At 46.9% G+C, this 15,786-nt stretch overlaps 1 protein-coding gene across 1 annotated transcript; it reads left to right on the forward strand.

Annotated features, from left to right (window-relative positions):
- Positions 1–659: 659 nt before the first annotated feature.
- Positions 660–3,205, forward strand: TOB1 (transducer of ERBB2, 1). Its single transcript, XM_004707047.2, has one exon. It carries the CDS (start codon positions 1,404–1,406, stop codon positions 2,424–2,426), a length of 1,023 nt encoding a protein of 340 aa, XP_004707104.1. The 5' UTR covers positions 660–1,403; the 3' UTR covers positions 2,427–3,205.
- Positions 3,206–15,786: the final 12,581 nt, after the last annotated feature.

Consider the following 15,786-nt stretch of genomic DNA (forward strand, 5'->3'; position numbering starts at 1 on the left):
CTGCTGCTGCTGCTGCTGCTGCTGCTCTAGCGCTCGAGCCCGAGGGCTGTGAGCAGAAATCTAATGAGACCCAACCGGCTGTTTATGTAACTCTTCGCACCCCTATCTTCAGCAGGCGTTGCTTCCACCCGGCCTGCCTTTCGCTCGGGTGCACCTTCCAGTGATTCGGCTGGATCTGCTCCGGCCGGCTCTCGGCCTCTGGCTTGGAAAGTGTTTGCAGGCGGGCAGGGGCTCCTTTTCCTTTGTCATCACCAAGGTGGAACATGGAGCAGATGGAATAATACCAACGTGATTTTTTGAAGGCCCTGTTTAATCACCCTCCGTGGACAAACAGATCCGTTTTGCAAACATCTTCTGTTTGCCCTTGATCTTTTCTTCCACTGCTGATCCAGCAAACGTTTAAAGGTCGAGCTTATCATCCCAGCCTCTCGTCGTCCTCTTATCGTGCTGGAAGGGGAGGTGGTTTTTAAAATCTGGATAAAGCTCAGAAACCCTGCCTTCTAAGTGGGTAATCAATAGAGCTTTGATAGTAATTCTTTTGTCAGACGTGCTGCCCAGGAAATTTTCAGAATTTGAAAAAATGTACATAAAAAAGGCACAAACTAGATCATTTAGCTTTCAGTTTATTTTAAAACTGCAGTTCTATAGGATTATAGGATAATTTGGTTCAGAATTATCCGTCAGGATGACAATTCACTTCATCTTTATAGTACTTTTTTTTATAGTACTTTTCATTGTAGCATCGTGTGCTTTGAAATTTAAAATGTTCTAACTGCTCAAATTTTTAAATAAAGCAAATTTCATGATAAAGCAGATTTCAGCTGTAGGTCCCAAATCAATTGGGATGGGATATAAGCGATCTTCTCGATTGATGAACGGAAATCACAATTTTATGACCAACTTCTCGAACTGGCACACGAGTATACTAAGAATAGCTTCCAGTGACTACTCGTGTCATTGTAGGAAGAAAAAGAAATCATACTCTACAGATATGGCGTTTTGTTTTGTTGAGAACTGTTCTTTAGAAACAGTAATTGGGCTTAAACAGTAACAGTGTATACATCCTGCTTTTCTGGGAGGCTTTGCATTTGAATAAATAACGTTCTGTTGGCTACCCTTCATTTACTTTTCAGACTTTCTAAGCTAGTAGGGTGTTTCCAAAAGTGACATTACTCTGGGGGCAAGAAAACCTTGTCACTTACATTTATCTTATTCGGACATGTTTGCTTTTGTTTTGTTTTGTTTTTCTTTAAGGAACAAGACCACTCAAGGTGAAGAACACACTACTGATACCAGCACTCTGAATGAACAACATTTGTTTCTCTGCCACACACTGAACACTTATTTTATTTTTATTTTCTTGGCGGGGGAGTTGAAACACCTAACTTTGTGGCACAGCAGCTATGCAGCTTGAAATTCAAGTAGCACTAAATTTTATTATTTCCTATCTGTACAATAAGCTTCCCAGGAGACGTGTCAACATTTTCGGTGAAGAGCTTGAAAGACTTCTAAAGAAGAAATATGAAGGGCACTGGTATCCTGAGAAGCCATACAAAGGATCAGGGTTTAGATGTATACATATAGGGGAGAAGGTGGACCCCGTGATCGAACAAGCGTCCAAAGAGAGTGGTTTGGACATTGATGATGTCCGTGGCAACCTGCCCCAGGATCTCAGTGTTTGGATTGACCCGTTTGAAGTTTCCTACCAGATCGGTGACAAGGGACCAGTGAAGGTGCTTTACGTGGATGATAATAATGAAAATGGCTGTGAGTTGGATAAGGAGATCAAAAACAGCTTTAACCCAGAGGCCCAGGTTTTCATGCCCATCAGTGACCCAGCCTCGTCTGTGTCCAGCTCGCCATCGCCTCCCTTTGGCCACTCTGCTGCGGTCAGCCCCACCTTCATGCCCCGGTCCACTCAGCCTTTAACCTTCACCACTGCCACTTTTGCTGCCACCAAGTTCGGCTCCACCAAAATGAAGAACAGTGGCCGGAGCAACAAGGTCACGCGCACGTCTCCGATCCACCTCGGCTTGAATGTCAGCGACCTCTTGAAGCAGAAAGCCATTTCTCCCTCAGTGCACTCTCTGTACGGGCTGGGCCTCGGGGGCCAGCAGCCGCTGCCACAGCAGCCCCAGCCGGCCCAGCCGCCGCTGCAGCCCCAGCCCCAGCAGAAAACCTCTGCTCTTTCTCCTAATGCCAAGGAATTTATTTTTCCTAATATGCAGGGTCAAGGTAGTAGTACCAATGGAATGTTCCCAGCTGACAGCCCCCTAAACCTCAGTCCTCTCCAGTACAGCAATGCCTTTGATGTGTTCGCCGCCTATGGCGGCCTCAACGAGAAGTCTTTTGTAGATGGCTTGAATTTTAGTTTAAATAACATGCAGTATTCTAACCAGCAATTCCAGCCTGTTATGGCTAACTAAAAAAAATTGTCTTAAGTTCAAATGCACGGTCGAGGGGTGGTGGTTGGGTTTTTTTTTGTTTTTTTTTAATTGCCCCCCCCCTTTGGAAAAATTTTTTTTTTCTTTTAAGCTAATAGGATACATTCAAGCTTGGTTACAAAAATAAAACATGCATCATTTTTCATTTGCCAACCAAGCACAAAGTTATTTTATACTGATTGTATATTTTAAAGTATACTGTCAGATACGCCCTATTACAGTATTTAAGATAGAGCAAAGACATGGCTGGGTTTTTTTTAATATATATATATATAATTGGCACTAATAAGTGGGTTTATTGGTCTTTTTCTAATTGTATAATTTAATTTAGTACAAAGTTTGTAAAATACCAGAGGATATATATATATTGTTTCTACGACACGGTATTGCATTTATATCTTTTTACTACAGTGGTCTGTGGCAGCAGCAGCTTCATGTTGTATTTTTTTTACTGAAATTGTAAAATATCCATCTTAAAGACATCAACTATAATAAAAATTGTGTACAGGATATTCCTTTAGTGGTGGAATTAAATTGTACGAATATTTCCTTTTTTCAAAAAAAATGTATTTTCTGTTAAGGTTTAAAGATTTTTGCTATATATTATGGAAGAAAATGTAATCGTAAATATTAATTTTGTACCTATATTGTGCAATACTTGAAAAAAAACAGTATAAAAGTATTTTGAGTCAGTGTCTTATATGTTGAGGGACTGAAATAGTTTATATTAAGTTTGTATTAAAATTCTTTAAAATTAGAAATGCCTGTGTGATCTTTGTTTTTAAGCCTGTGCAGAAGTTCCTCCTCTGCAGATACTGTATTGTAAATGCTAATGATGCAGAAAGGTCTGACTCAGAATCACAAGGAATAGTGGAAAGCAATTGTTCTGTAGAGCACCAAATAGCGGTTTGCCACACACAGCGTTTTGCCCCATCAAATTACATCATAGCCTCACCAATGCTTGGGATAACTTATTTTTTCACAATTCTCATCGGTCCAAGTTTATTCTCCCCAGAATAGGGGTGGCATGCTAAGGCTATTCAGGACTATTTTATATCATATTTTGAAGTATGGTGCCATGCTGTCATCTAGGGGGGTCAGGTGATAATGAAACTCACCCTGCAATCTGAGAGGGTGTATTTGAAAGGTATGTGGAGCAGAGAAACCATTGGCTCCGTTTCCTGTTCCCGCATGGGACATTCAGAAAACTTGCTCTTGGACAAAGTAGCTGACTTAGAAGATTAGGGCTTGTTTACTAATCCTTATGCTCATAGTTCAGTCACTTCAGCTGAAGGACACTGGATCAAGATTTATTCAATGTTGGACAGGCTGTAAATGTTTAGTATGTGTTTGGTTTTTTTCCCCACCAAAAAAGTCACCAGCTTTTTTGGAGGTGGGGGAGGGGCAAATGGGTATCCAGTGAGCTGGTTTGGCAGTTTGAAGATGTGAAGCTATGTGAATTTAAGTAAGAATGAGTCATTTTGCTGTTTTAATGCTTATCGGTATGGTGTGAACATAGTATTGGTGAGGAAATTAGAAGAAAAAACTTTCTCAACTTTTATAGTAAGAAACCAGCATGGCCTGGGTTACCCTTGGGAATCAATTTGGTCTCAAATGAGTTCTTTGGACAGCAGGCTACAAAAGCCTTTTGTCTCTTACCCATGCAGTTTAGAGCAATAAAAAGTTGTAAGGAAACAGGCATTGGACACAACGGAGCTAAGCTGTTCCGCGAGCACCCTGGTGAGGCCTGTCCTTCCGTGGACAGATCGAGGCTATGAAGAAGCACTGGAGGCGGGGAGCCGGCAGAGGCCTCCCTGAGAGGCCTCCCTGCCAACATGAGCAATTAGGAGCTTTTGTGATCACGGTTTGGATAGCTGTAAGAGAACCACCAGAGTAGTGGTTTGAAGTGTTAGGTGTTTGCTGAAGATGTTTTTGGTGGCCAGAGCTCAGGTTTAACTTGGAGGAAAACAGACTTGATAAAGGAAGGCTTTGATGAACCTACTGCTTTTGAAAGTCAGACTATTGAACTGGCTTGTATGTACAGACATTTGCAACAGAACATTGTACGCTTAAAAATACTCAAGACTACTGATTTGGATGCAGATAGGAATATTGGGGGTTGTTAAAGGTACTTGTAGAGACAAGAGTTAGGGAAATTTCATCTGGATACATGCATTGGTTTGGCCCTTGAGAAAGATTACCTAAGTTAACATTTTACCTTGGTTGATTTCAGCTTGCATCAATGAGGACATTAAACACCTCTTTTAAAGCAGCACTAAGCAAAGGGTCTGTTCTCATGCCTTTTTTCCCCTCTTGCTCATTAGAAATGAAAAAGGGGTGAGGGGGAGGGGGATACTTTTCCCGAGCAAATCTTAGAAAAGCTTAGAAGACCTTACCCTTGAAATAGATCTACATACATATATTTATAGGTTTAGTATTAAGGTAGCAGATAGACATTGGGCCTCTACTCAAGTGCTCCCTCAACACAACACTATTACACTGGCATTCCGTGATGCTCACTTTCCTGACATAATCGCGGGTGCATAAGCAAATGTAAAGGAAACTGATGGTGCCCAGCTATCAAAAGATAATAGCATCTTGGATCTTAAAGACTTGAAGGTAAACAAGCGGCCATCTAGCGCAGAAGCAACAAAGCCCACATGGAAGAAGCACACCAACCTTTGTGATCACGAGGTGTCGAAGGGATGAGGTATTAGGCATCAAAGAAGAAAAAATATCATTGTAAATGAGGGGGAGTGCCGATTGGGGACCCAAAGCCCATCTGTAGGCAACTGGACAACCCCTTATGGAAAGAGAGCAGGGAGGAGACAAACCAGGCAGGTTGCAGTACAACACCAGTGAAATATATAACTTTCCTCTAGTTCTTTAATGCTTCCTCTTCCCCCCCATTATGATCCCAAGACTACCTTATAAATCTAGCTAGACTGGAGGATGTACACTAGTACAGATAGGAACTGGAAACAGGAGTTTGATGAACCCCTCAGGACCAGTGGTGAGAGTGGTGATATCGGGAGGGTGGAGGGAAGGTTTGGTAGAAAGGGGGAACCTATAAGGATCTACATATAACCCCCTCCCTGGGGGACAGACAACAGAAAAATGGGTGAAGGGAGACATCGGACAGTGTAAAATATGACAATAATTTATAAATTATCGGGTTCATGGGGCTGGGGGGGCGAGGATGAGCTGATACCAACGGCTCAACTAGAAAGCAAATGTTTTGAGGATGATGGCAACAAAACAAATGTGCTTGACACAATGGATGGATTTATGGATTGTGATAGTTGTACGAGCCCCAATAAAATGATTAAAAAAAAAAGACCCTACCCTTTTGTCCCAAATCTTCTCCCACCCCCCACCCCCACGGTGCCATCGTACTTTGGACCCAGCTGTTGTGGTTTACAGCTTGATGATGGATCTTTAACCATTCTTTGACTCAGGGACGATAGATAATGCTAAAGTTAGTCCCGTATCACCCAGAATGCTGCCTGCCTTCCAGATTACATAGCTCAGTGTTTAGTGTGGAAGGTGATGCAGGGCAAACAGTCACCTTCTGGGTTTAGTATATTTACTGCTTTATTGCCCAAACCGGTGTCTGGTTATTAAGGTGCCCTTGCGTCAGCTCAGCAGGAGGAGACACTGCCCGCTCCTGCACCGCTCACGAGTGTTGTCTGTTCAAGCCCATTGTGTCGAGCTGTCTTGTCAGTACCTTCCTCTCTTGGCTGCCCCTCTCCTTTCTCTCTCAAACCACATCTGTTAACGCCTTTGAATTGCTTTAATTTCTAGTGTGGGGCAAAAGGAAGCTTTCTTCCTCCGTCAAAACACCTCTTTCCAGATAACCTTACTCCCTGTGATTAGTCATGGGTGATTAGGAGCCGTGGTGGCAGTGAGCGCTCAGCGGCTCGCTGAGGCCAGCAGTTTGAACCCACCCCCTGCACAGAGGGAGAGAGCGGTGGAACTCTGCTTCCTTGAAGATGAGGGAGCCTTGGAGACCCCTCCTTTCTTCCCAGAAGGCCACTGACCAGGGACCGATTTGTGAAGGTGAACTGAAAGGTGCTCATGTGAGTATAAACTGAGATACTAGAGGGCTTGGGTTATTTGAAAATAAATCAATCAGTTGTCTTAAAGTCTGCCAAACGGATATTTCCGTAACTAGGTGACATGCACAGAAAATGTAGACATTGTCAAGCTAATGGCGTGAAATGCTGGTGGGAGACCTTCCTCCACACCTTTCCTCGACACAGAACTAATAGAAGCAGACGTATCAAAGGCTGGCCTGGAAGGTGTGCGCGTGTCAGAGCAGGATCATGCTAGGGCTTGGTCAGTGAGTGGAAAACAGCATTCTCAGAAAGCAGAAATGTAAAAGGATTACTGAATGAGACTCATGAAACTGCTTAATAAGTCAGTCAGGTGATGTTTAATTCGTTTGCCCCAGAAGGTCACTTGAGACCAGAGTTCTTGAGCTTTGAGGGTATATCAGGAAGATCGTTATTTGGTTTTAAGAACCTCGGATTTGATTGTTAGTATGACTGGGAGAGACTGATGCAGTTCGCGTGTTGTTGAAGTCACTCTTTGATGTCTTAGGTTAGGATCAAACAGCAGTGCGTAAAGTGCTGGGCTGCTAACTGAAAGGTGATCAGTTCAGGTCCACCAGTTGCTCGGCAAGGGACCGGTGTGGAAGTCGGCCTCCATAGAGATGGTAGCCTTGGGCTCACTGAGTGAGTGAGACAGCACCAGGTGCATGCTAACACAGCTCTGCCCAGTTTCAGGATGGAGGACTGAGGCCGAGAGCCTAATGAACTCATCCAGGCTGCACGTTTCCTGTACTTAACCGCTGTGGCCTATGGCCTCAGATTGGTGCTCTTGAGTAAAGGCTGGGGAAGATTGGTGCTCTTGAGTAAAGGCTGGGGAATCAAACCCCTGCTGATAGACGCCTTATCCCCGTCACCCATGGGATCTCTCCAACAGTTCTCAGTGACCGCAAGGCTGCACGGGAAGGTTCTGGTGGAAGGCCATTAGCTGAGCCGTGCTCAGAAAGGTGCTTGGTGGCTCCTTGCCCTGACCTATAATCACAAGCTCTGGAAGTGTCCTCAGAGATCGGGGAATGGCAGCCATGCTCTAAATCTGGGGCTGTTGTGATTCAATAATCACGCCATCTGCTTCTCTTCCTGGAGCCATTGAACGGCTCCCTCGGCCTAAGGACTAGATTGGGGGGTCCCCGCCGCTTCAAAGCAAAATTGTAAACATGGACCTCCTGTGGCTGATTTCACACACATTCCTGATCTGTGTTTATTGAGAAACACAAGTGAAAGGCCAGATGAGCTACCGATCTCCACCACTGTGTTTATGGTACCTATGATTTGTGTTTACATGACTCTGAAAGTTACCTTAAAGCAAACCTTGTCATTACAGGAGCTCCACACGGATATGATCCAGGCTCTTTCTGCGTGTATTTTAGACCATTAAGGAGACACAGGAGCTCATATTTCAAACTGGTTCTGAAAGCCTTCCTCAAAATCAAAATATATTTTGGCTTGAAATAAGTCCCAGTTGCATTTAAGATAAGGTGACCAGATTTTAACATTGGTAAAGCGGGACACCATTGATAAAACTCATATCCTGGCAAAATAGCCACATGGCAGCCAAAAACCATATACCCTAGCTTGTGCATTCTTTCCAAAAATCAGGACTTTCTAAAAATGGCGCGGGACGCAGGAAAAATTGTTAAAAATCGGGACGTCTGGCCACCTTAATTTAGGAGCATCCATCATTGGGGGTTTTAGAGCCCCTCGGTGTTCCTACTGAGCTTGTCTGAGTGCAGAGGAAACAAAGCCCAACTTCAAAACCGCTCAGCGGAATATCTGTAGTCTTTATGGGGATTCAATTCTATTAATTCTAAATGTCTACCTTTCAATTTGGGGGTTAGATTCCAACTCGATTGGGCCAAATACTGCTAAAACTATGAGATGGGTTCTGGGAGGCCTCATTATACAAAAAAGACTTGTTATTATTAGAATTTGAATTGCAATTAGTAAGCCTCTAGCAACCATTTCTCCATGTTTCAGTTGTAAGAGTTCACATTTTAGAAACCTACCTTAATACATATACCGTAGTCTGTTAGTACTTTGAGATCGTCTCATAATTGGACAAAACTCAGACAACATTTCATCAGATTTATGTCTGGAGGCTGCTTGAAATGATGTGTCTGTTTCCTTGGTCAACATAATCCTTTTAAATCATTTAACTCTTAGGTGGCTCATGTTCCTCAACTGCAAAATGGGTCGAGTGTTATCAGAGTGCGTCCTTGGAGAGCCGGGAGGAGGTAATCACTTTGGAAGCGTGCCAGGGAAGGAACAGAAGGAAGGGGCTTACAGTACTGGGGACTCAGGAGCTCTGAATCTTATCCATGCATACTGCTCTTTGAAATCTGATACAAATGTAAATTGTATCAACATGTTGTTACTCAGTCATTTGTATCAAAGGGGAATTGAATCAAAATTCTGTAACAATATCCCAAGCATTTTCCTGTCCACATTTCAGTCATACACATCTCTGGGTTAGTCTGTCTAGCTCTCAGGCACTGAAGGGAATTGGTGTTTCGACATTCTTTTTCATCCAATCAGCACATTGACTTAAACAGCCATACACAGAGAGAGGTTTGCTAAAAGAGTGCCCAGGCGATTGTAAAACAAAGGGAAGGGATTGCTTCAAATTAAACAACTGTCTGAGCAATACCACTCCCCCCAAAAAAAACCCAAACCCCAGACCAGACCAAACACTGCCATGGAGTCCATCTGAGCACATAGTGACCCTACAGGACAGAGTAGAACTGCCTCTGTGGGTTTCTGAAGTTATAAATCTTTACAGGAATAGAAAGCCTCGTCTTTCTCTCTCGGAGTGGCTGGTCTCAAACTGCTGACCCACTCATAGGCTACGAGGCCACCAGAGCTCCTGGGCTGCTCAACAGGAGGTGCGGACATGTGGCTCTGTCATCAGGATAACGGCGCTGTTGCATTTCGCAGGAAGGGAGGAGGAGGAGGAGGCCTGTGCCGCTGAAGGAGAAACACTGAGGACTTGGAAGGAAAAGCCCATTCCGCCTGGCATTCGGAGCACACGACTTCACCGATAGAATATGACCAGTCTGCAGAACAGAGAACAGGTGTGAAATATTTTTAGACAAACCTTGGCGTCCATTGCAGGTCACCTCCCTTCTGTATACACCCCTCCAGGGTTTCAAACACAGTGATGGAGAAACCACAGGGACAGAATGAGCTGGGCGCGCTGGGTGGTGGTTGCTGGGTTTTGCACCGAACAGTAAAGCCAGACAGAAACCTCCTTCCCAGCCACCCGGTGGCAGCTGTCTGGAAGGCTTGTGCCCCACATGCCCTCCCACAGTTCTTCGGCTCTCCGCTCTCCTTACTTGGGGCTGTCAAGAGACCAACAGAAGATGTGGAGCCCGGGCTGCTTCCAGAGCCCAACAGCTGGCTTGAGACAGACCTCCAACCACTCTTAGTGAAAACCGTGGCTTGCTGCTTTGGGCCTGCGAGAAATGGGACGCGCACGTCTACGGCACCGGGATGCCTTCTGGGCACCAACAGAGGAAGGTAGCTCAGTTGAGGATGTGGCTTACGAAATGGAATTGTATTAAACTCTCTGCGAACAAGTCCATTCAGACACACAGTGGCCCTAGAGGGCACAACAGAACTGCCCCTGCGGGTTATGAGGCTGTAATCTTTACAGGAACAGAGAGCCTCGTCTTTCTCCCATGGAGCAGCTGGTGGCTTCAAACTGCTGACCTTGGAGTTAGCAGCCCAATATGTAAACCCTCTATGGCATCCAGACTGTAATGGAATGAATGATGAATATTGACCATCTTGGCCTGGGGTTTGGATAACCCCATGACACACGTTCAACACTTCCTAGCTACCACCTGTTTCTCTTTTATTTAAACAGTTTTATTGGCACCTAATCCACATATCATACAATTCACCATTTTTCTGTTTTGAACCAAGTGTAGGCACTCTCCTCAGATGGCCTTTCCTTACTCTAACCCATTTCTGGTGAGGATGAAGCTGGGGGCTTTGTTTCGTGATGAGCATGCCCTCCCTCCCACCACCCTGGTTCGCCTACTGCCTCGGAGCTGGGTTTCCCCACAGAGCTCAGTGCCTTTTCTAAGCTACGCGTCACCCCGGGTTCTGTTAACCCCTTTCCGTGTCCAGAAAGCACGGTGGGTCAGTACCATTTCAGCACATGCTTAGATAGCTGCTCAAACCTCTGAGGACAGTCCGATTTTCACAGGGCTTTACCTGTGAAAGGGGCGTCACCAGCTGCTCCGCGGGAGAAAGATGAGGCTGCCTGCTCCCCTAAAAACAGACAGCCTCAGCAGAAAGAAAGAAGACCCTAACCTCACCCCTGTTACAAAAACGGATTCAAGATGGATTAAAGGCCTACACGTAAACCCTGGAACCATAAAGATCATCCGTGAGAAATAGGGATAGACTTAAAGGCCCTAATACAAGGCACAAATATTCTACCGAGCATAACGAGAAATATCCACACTATGGAAGACAAGAGAGAGCTGGCACCTAAAACTGCGACATTTATGCACACCAGAAGGAAAACTTCATCAAAGAAAATCCACGGGTTGGGAAAAAACATTTAGCAATGATTTATTAGATAAAGAGCTCATTTAAAAAATCTAGAGAAACTAAAACATTTTAATAAGAAAAATACGAGGAGGGAGGGGGGGAAATGAGGAGCTGATGCCAGTGGCTGGGGTGGAGGGCTGATGTTTTAAGAATGATGAGGGCAATGAATGTACAAATGTGCTTTACACAATTGATGTATGTATGGATTGTGATAAGAGTTGTATGAGCCCCTAATAAAACAATTAAAAAAGAAAAATATAAATAACCCAATAAAAAATGGATTCAAAACATAAATAGACATTTTACCAAAGATGACAACCATGAAGAAATATCCATTTTGTTAGCAATAAGAGAAATACAAATTAAAATGAGATACTATCTCACACCACTTTTAACAATATATTTTAAAAACAGAATAATAAACGCTGGAGAGGATGTGGAAAGGTTGGAACACCCATGTATTTTTGGTGGATTGTAGAATTGTACAATCACTGTGGGAATCAGTATGGTGCTTCCTTAAATACAAATCCTGCATTTTCTCTACTTGACAGACCCTAAAAAATAACAAACAGAACACGAAGAGACACATGCACACCTATGTTTATTTCAGCAATTTCTATAATAGCAAAATATGGAAAAAATTTAAAACTCTGATGATAGAGGGATGGATGAACACTGGTTCAGTCATACAATGGAATAGTATACATCCATTAAAATGATAATGAGTCTGTTAAACACCTTAAGGACAAAATTAGAGAACCTTGTGCTTAGCAGAGTCAGTCAATCTCAGAAAGAGAAATATCTTATGACATCATTATTATAAAAAGAGCCAATTGCCACGTGTCCATTCAACACGGTGACCCTATTGGCCAGAGTAGACCTGCCCCCTCGGGTTTCCTACGCTGTAACTCTTTATCCCGCAGAACACCGGCCTCTGGTTAGCTGGTGAGTGGCTAGCCCCCAGAGCACCGGGGCTCATTCTCACTCCAGGCACTGCCAGGAAAGAGGAGCTGCTCCAGGAGTACAATGGACTAAGAGATCAGCGTTAGGGGCAACGTGCGGTTTTATCGACCCACTTGTTTGAAGAGCAACCACTGACAGACACTTGGAATTCCCAAAATCATTGGCCCTGGCTTTTCATGATAGCCCCCGCCTGCTCCTTTGTCCTACTGCAGTGGCTTGCATGGAAGCGGCATCCCCGGTGTTTCCAAAGCAGATCCACCCACGATGGAGAGGAGTCAGCAGAGCTTAGCTTCGGGCAGACTAAGAGGAGGAAGAAAGGGCCGATAGTCTATTTCCAAAATGAGCTGGGAAAACTGTGGAACAGCAGACATTTGCCTGCTGCAGCGCTGGGAGGCGCAGCCCTAGGGTGGCAAGGGGGTTACAGCAGTTGCAACAAGGGAGTCCACAGGTAAGGGCCCCCCCGTGGCTCAGGGCTGGGTAATGCCCATTCTGTTACCAGGGCACTGACTCAGGGGCAGCTAACAGCAGCGCCCACATGATAGTCAAGGGGTGAAGTCGACACAAGCAGTGCTCCTGACTGATATAGTCCCAGGAGGTTCCCAAATTCCTTCTCCAACCAGGTGTGGGCTGAAGAAAAGCCATCAACCAGGTGCGTCAGCCAGGTGAGCAAGGGGCAGAGCCCTAGAGAGTGTCCGGACAAGCTTAAAGGGAAAACACAGCACCACAGGATCTCAGAGGATGAAGAGGACGGAAGGACAGGCCATCTCCATCCAAGGAATGATCGGACGCAGTCGTGAAGAGTGGGTGAGGCGTGGGAAGGGCTGCGGGAGAGGCACAGGACCCTGGGGTTCCCAGCCCACCGGAGGAAGAACTTCTTTCCCTTCATCTGAAGAGAAAAGCCTTGGGGGTGGGAGGGGTGGATAAAAGGGGCAGAGGAAACGCAGAAAAGGAAGTAAACTTCATCCCAGGGAGAGGGGCTGCCTTTGAATTGGGACGGTTTGGGTTTTTCACGCTTTCAAACGTTGTCCTAGGAACTAGATTCATCCCACCTGGGGGAGGGGGAGAGGGACCAAGGGAAAAGTGTTTGGGGGGGAGGGGGGAGGGAGGGGGTGGATAGGCCGAACCACTGGGGTGGCTCTGGGTTCCTCTTCCAAGATGTTTTCCCGGTTATGGCTCATCCTAGAATCCTCCTCTGGCTAGAAGCTCCCTCTAGAGGTCATCTTGCTTGTTTTCCTGGCTTTAGTGGGGAGAGAGAGAAAAAAACGGAAAAAAAAGAGCTTTTCTAATTTTTGGTTTGAATCGTAATCACGGAGGTTCCCCACAGGGAGCACTGGGGCACAGGCTGCTGTCCTCCGGATGGGCTGTTGGGTGCACAAACAGCGAGCCGCTGGCTCCTGTGCTGTCCCCTGTCACTGCACCTTCCCCCGGCCCTGGCCGCCAGGCGGTGTGGAGCTCAGCTGTGCGTGTTCTAGTCAGGCCTCTTGGGTGCTTGCCAGACCTTGCAGTTTGATATGAAGCAAAAGACCAGGCCCTGGAGGGAGAGATGGGTGCAAATCTAAGCCAGAAGTGAACAGACCCAAATAACTTGTCTCCTGGATCCCTTCCCTGGGCCCTGCCTGCGGCAGGCTGTCCTAAGTCTCTTTTGTTGTCGTCCACCGAGAATACCGCCACCAGTGGGCCAAGCACCTTCACGGGACCTGGGAGTGCTCCGAACAGAGCTCTGGGGTGTCCGAGCCGCGCCTCCCACTGCCCTCTCCAGCAGACACGGAGAGCTTCCCTGATGACTGCTGAGGGAGAGGCGCCGAGGAGGAGGCTCCAGTCAACCTCCAAATCCCAGGAGTCTAGTAACCCTGACTCCTGCAGCAGCCGACTCTGCGCTTAGGGGTCAGACTTGGAATTGAAGCCCAAACTTACCCTTCAGTAGCTTTGTTCTGTTAGCCTCAGCTTTCCACTACGTAAAAGGGAGCTGAAAGGGCCTACGTGCTAGCCTTGCTGTCAGGCTTGTGTCAGCTATTGGCTCCTCCTGGCAAGAGGGGACTTGACGCCTCTTGTTCACCCTTCCTATGGCTTCGCCTGAAACCCTATGTGCAGCCTATTCGGGGCAGGCCCTGGACCTGGCTTTGCATGAGGGTCTCAGGGAGGGAGCCGGCCTGGTGGGTCACCAGCGAGCAGGGTGGAAGGCGGGTGGGAGCAAATGATACAGATGCTGGAGGACAGTAGGCCTGGATTTGGGTCCCTGGTGGTTAGGGGCCTGGGCAACTTATTCCCTCACCTGAGCTTCAGGTTCATCACCTCTGAAATGGAGAGAATAAGAAAGGAAGTAAATCCTGGCTATCTCGCTGCCATCGAGTCAATGCTGACCCACAGCAACCCTGTGACAGGGCAGAACTGCGTCTGTGGGTTTCTGAGACTGTCACTCTTCAGGGGAGTAGAAGGCCTCTTCTTTCCACTGTGGAGCGGCTGGTGGTTTTGAACTGCTGACCTTGTGGTTAGCAACCCAAGGCAGACCCCACTATGTCACCAGGACTCCCTATAGCTCCTCTAGGGTTATACATATTCAACGAGATCGTGGGGGTTGAGTTCCTGTTAAGTGGTACCCCATTTTGGCTGCGATCCACATGGTCAGCAGTTCAAAGCCCCCAGTGGCTCCGAAGGAGAAAGACGGGGGTTTCTACTCCCGTAAACAGTTAAGGTTTCAGAAACATACAGAGGGGTGCTATGAGTCAGCACTGACTCTGTGGCAGTGCGTAAGTGGTCCTCGAAGTTAATGGTGGGCATTAGCCCCCACCCCAGGGCAGCTGATTGGTGAAGGGTACCCACCTTCTAAATGGGAGCCAAGATGGCACGTCTCCCTGCCACCTCTTGCGCCAACTGCGGTCTGCTCATCCATCACCACCAGCTCTCCCCCTGAGGGTCACAGAGGAAGTGGGTGGTCCTGGTGGGCATGAAGATGCTCTGCGTCTGAATCAAGGACCACCTCCCGTGCCCCAGGGTCCTGTTGACATGGGAGTGGTGCTTGAAATGAGGGACTAGCTCGAGCTCAGCCCCCCGCTCTAGGCTAGGGAATTGAAACCAGGAAAGAAGGTGCCCTCTTTTCTCCAGCTGCTGAATCCTGGATGCAATCCTCGTCCGCATGGCAAAGGGCTCTCACCTTGCTGCCCAAAGCCACCTGTTAGGAGAGCGGCCATGGCCAGGAGCATGCAGCAAGGACCCCACCCAGCCTGACCTCAGGAGCAAGCTGGCCGAGGAGAGTGACTCCTGACGATCAGACAAAAAACGCTGGTGAGCGGGAAGGCAGCAGGTCTGGTGGGATCTGCCGCGTGGTAAGGTAAGCTAGCCCAATAATCCAGAGCTGCAAGGCGATGGGAAGAGTCAATGGACAAGATAGGGTCGCATGTCAGCAACCACTCAGAGTTGTCACTGCTCAACGCCCACCCTGCTCTTCACTCCTGCTGAGGATCCTTGCCGACACTCAGCCCCCTGCCCCCCTTCCTTGTTGCCCACAGACAGGAATCAAGCATCCCCTTAGCCTCTGCCCTCCTTTAGGTCAGAGCGAGAAGTGGCCGTGTCTCCCCGCCTAACCCCCACGTGAGTCACCAGGCTGTCGCCTCGAGAGGTGGAAGGGGCCAGGAAGCTCCCGAGCCCCCACTATCCTTCTGACAGCCACCCTGAGAAAGCCCCACCTCTGGGAGAGCCCGGCCTTGGGTTTCTCT

The sequence above is a fragment of the Echinops telfairi genome, unplaced genomic scaffold (assembly GCF_000313985.2).
Source record: "Echinops telfairi isolate 266 unplaced genomic scaffold, ASM31398v2 ScPeMD7_7458;HRSCAF=8496, whole genome shotgun sequence".
Classification (NCBI taxonomy): Eukaryota; Metazoa; Chordata; class Mammalia; order Afrosoricida; family Tenrecidae; genus Echinops; species Echinops telfairi.